Here is a 4,072-nt window from a genome sequence, read left to right as displayed (position 1 = left end):
AGAGAGAGAGAGAGAGAGAGAGAGAGAGAGAGAGAGAGACTGTTCACAACAAGATCAGGCCCAACATGCATCAAAGAAGGGATCAACTGACCAAGTTTAAACCATTCAAGTCAGGTTTATCATTTTCTTGACACCACTCATTGTATTAATGAAGGTCTTACAAGGAAGGAGAACCAGATATCTTGATTTTGTGACCACTATGTGAACTGAGTTATCTTAGAGCAAATCAGAACTGTTACAAGAATTTGGGTAAATAGAAGTGGTCCTAATAGGTTAACATTGAATGTCAATATTCTTCATTAAAAGCAGTCTTCTAAAATAAATTGTAATAGCTACCTAGTAATTATTTTAGAAAATCAAAATTTTAAACATGGAAAATCTATAGATCATTATACTTATATTCAGCTACAAATAATAATATTGTCTTACCTTCCCAAGGAATCCCATCTCCCTGTTTTAAAATTTTGACAAAAATGATAAAAATGTTAAAGTTGGAGTATTTTTTTTTACTGTCCTTTGAACCGACTTTCTTGGGATTTTCTTTGTTAATGTAGTACACCAGCAAGATAACTTTGGAGGCGTTTTCAGTCGTTGTTTCCCAGTTGCTGGGATTTAGTCTAGGACTATCTTACGATGATCCAAAGGAATGCCACTGTTCAGGAACCATCTGTCTGATGAATCCGGAAGCTGCGTAAGTTTTCCATAAAAACAACAACAACCTGTATTGCTTATTACATTTATTTTACTGAATGTGCAGTAATTTGGAGTTGCTTACAGCACATATTGAGGAGACCTGGTTGCATAGGGGTTATGTATTGGATTACTATCTTCAAGATCAGTTGCTCTGAGGGTGAAAGATGGGGCTTTCTACTCCCGTGAACAGTGGACAGTCTTGGAAACTCACAATGGGCAGTTCTACCCTGTCGTATAAGGGTCACTACGAGTTGACATCAACTTGGTGGCAGTGAATTTAATTTAATTTTTTTTGTTTGTTAAAGCACATATTAGCTATTAGCAGACCACGGTCACAACAAAATTATAAACACATGTATTTTATTTGTAAGAGTGGGGTGGAGGGAGCTGCACCTTTCAAGACATTTAAGGACAACAGATTCAATCTGCAATATACATTAGCAGAGCAATTTTCCTTAAGCTGTGAATTTTAGGAAATAATTTAGTAAATAACCTTAAAATATGTATGCAGGCTAATCAATGAAATGCTTTCAGGTAGAATATTTGGTATGCTTATAAGGTATTTGATGTTGTTGAAAAATTACCATAGTAAGAGTAAAAAAATCCGCCTTGGAGACTTTGGAGAAATGTATAATGGTTGTGTGATTTTGGACAAAATACATGACCTTGCTTAGTTGTCTCATCTCTCAAGTGGGAAAAATTATGACTGTCTTTTCATTTCAAAGGGTGATGTAAGAATAAAATAAGAAAATGAGATGGGAAATTATTTGCTAAATTATAAAATTCCATAAATATGTGATGGATTAAAATGACTGTGGTTTATAGGTTTGCTAATATTACCCAAATTGTATATTACATAAGTTCCACAGCAGATATATTCAATATCCTATATGTTTGTTTTTTATGAAAAGGATTTATGATCATTTTGATCTATTTATAACTAAAGATGAATTGAAACTAAAAAATGAAGCATTACTTTTTGTAAATTTGTTCTTTTTTAACTTGAAAATTTTAATTTAATAAATTTTTAACTGTTTCAGTGACATATGATTCACATATCACACATTCCAATAGTTTAATCACATTTATAAGCATTGTACAACTATCCCCACAATCAATTCCAGGACATTTATTCTTCCTTGTACTCTCTGTTGTTAGCTCCCATTTCCCTTGAACCTCCCCTGCCATGTCCCTTTGGAATTCGGAACCCCGTTGCTGTCTCTATTGGTTTAATTATCCTGGGTTTCATATACAGAAAAAAACCGTTATGAAATCAAAGCAAAATAAAACAAACTGCCTAAAAACAATGACAAAAAGAAACAGGAAAAACTCAATTAAAAACAAAGCAGAAAGTACTGAAAACTGGAACAGTTATATATTGGGTCAAGTGAGAGATCAGAGGACAAGGTGTCACATTTTCACCTAACTACAACTGCAGTAATCTACCTTACAATGTACTCTGTCTGATAACAATGCCTTTCTATCCCTGGTCCAGAGTCCGAGGGGATTCACCAGGGTCTTAGTACTCACGGTGGACCATGTGAATGGATTTTATTGCTTTAACTGTCATCCACAGCCTTTTGAGAATAGGGTGTTCAGAATTTAAGCTTTAATACCATTCTCTCCTCTGGGTTTGTTTATTATTTTATTATTTACAATTCTTGGATCACATAGGCTGGTGTGTTTCTTCCATGTGGATTTAGCTTATGTCTCACTTAGATGGCTGCTTGTTTTAAGACAAGTCTTTAAGACCCCAGATGCTATTCTTTCTGATAGCTGGGCACCATCTGCTTTCATCACCACACTTTACTATAGCACCCATATATTTAGTTTATTACTTCAGGACCTTATCATAAGAAAAAATTGTTCTTAAATTAGGGCTATGATTAAGTGTGAACCCAAAATCCATTCATATATCCATGGTTTATATATGTCCCTGTTATACTTTAAAAACATCACTATTATTTTGTTGAAGAGCATTATAAATTATCCCTACGGGGCATATGATAGTTACTTCTTTGATATTACCATTAATTTAGCCATTGGTATAGAATTTAAAACACAGTTGAGTAAAAGAAAGTATACATGTATAGGACAGTGCTTTTAGATCAAAATACATGGATTGTTGATTTGTACAGATGAACAGTTTAGGTGAATGGACACTATTTACACAAGCAACAAGGGCTGATGATAGGGCAGAGATTTCAGTGATACACATTCACAAAGGCAGAACTAGATTAAACATGTCACGAAAAGGCAAAGAGAGTATGAAAAGAGCACATAGTCTTGAGTTGCCATTTATTGGACACCCTCAAGGAAAGAATTTTAAACCCAAGTTCAATGACTTCCATATTCTTAGCCTTGAGGTAGTAGTTGACTGCTTCTTCTCACACTAGGGCATTTCAGTCTTAGGCCCATGAGAATATTTCATTTCCTTTTATCTAATGTCAGGGTGTTTAAAGTACAGCTTTTTTTTTTTTTTTTAAAGTGGGAATTCCAAATCAGATCCTTCTGGTGTGGCCTGTGAAGGATTTTTGTGTACCTGGAAAGGACAGAATCTAAAGTCCTGGTTGTCTATACTACATAGCCTGGGTCACCAAGGGCTAAATGAACACTAGGTCAAATGTGGTCAATTAGGGACATAGTGCCAAGGATCTTCTCTCATGGGTGGTCTATATACTTATTGTTGAGTGTTTTTGAACACTAGGTCAAATGTGGTCAATTAGGGACATAGTGCCAAGGATCTTCTCTCATGGGTGGTCTATATACTTATTGTTGAGTGTTTTTCAGGCTGCCCACCCAGTTTACCCACCAACTGAAGCAAAGTCCCCTTCTCTGAAGCAGACATGCCCTACACCCCACACCATCTCTTGACTTGAATTTCCAGTAAGTTTCACTGATCACTCTTTTAGGGGTGTCTGTTAAATTGGGATGACCATAGAATAACGTTGTTTGGCCTTCCCTCTCTTCCATCATGGGAAACTGACCTAGTTGAGGTGAGTCCTCCCTGTTGAAGTGATTTTTAAGATTTACAAATGAGGGGGTGGCATATGGTTCATGAGCACCAGGCAGGTACATACACTACCTTGTTGCCTGGGAATAGTATCCTGCCTTTGTCTTGATATTTATTGTTATAGTAGTGGTCTCATACAATATTGTCCTTTCGTGATTGACTAATTTCACTCAGTGTGGTAGTTATATTTTATGTCAACGTGCAGTGCAGTTGTCAACTTGAAAATGGAGGTGTGGAGCCCAACCTGTCAATCAGGTCACAGCTTGATGCTGCCTACTGGCAGGTGTGGCCTTTTTATAAAAGAGACACCAGGAATTTCCTCTCTCTCTCCCCTTTTACCTTCCTGCTTGCTGGTACTTTGTTCCT

The 4,072-nt window shown here is 36.2% G+C and overlaps 1 protein-coding gene across 1 annotated transcript in view; it reads left to right on the top strand.

Moving 5' to 3' along the window:
• Positions 1-4,072, top strand: part of ADAM32 (ADAM metallopeptidase domain 32) — a 137,393-nt gene that overhangs the window by 63,266 nt on the left and 70,055 nt on the right. Inside the window, exon 9 of the mRNA XM_004707658.2 lies at positions 555-691. Within this exon, the coding sequence (XP_004707715.2) occupies positions 555-691 (137 nt within the window). The remainder of the gene's footprint in view (positions 1-554; positions 692-4,072) is intronic.

This window comes from Echinops telfairi, unplaced genomic scaffold (assembly GCF_000313985.2).
Source record: "Echinops telfairi isolate 266 unplaced genomic scaffold, ASM31398v2 ScPeMD7_9;HRSCAF=40, whole genome shotgun sequence".
Classification (NCBI taxonomy): Eukaryota; Metazoa; Chordata; class Mammalia; order Afrosoricida; family Tenrecidae; genus Echinops; species Echinops telfairi.
Note: the sequence above shows the minus strand (reverse complement) of the source record. Positions and strands in the feature narration are given on the sequence as shown.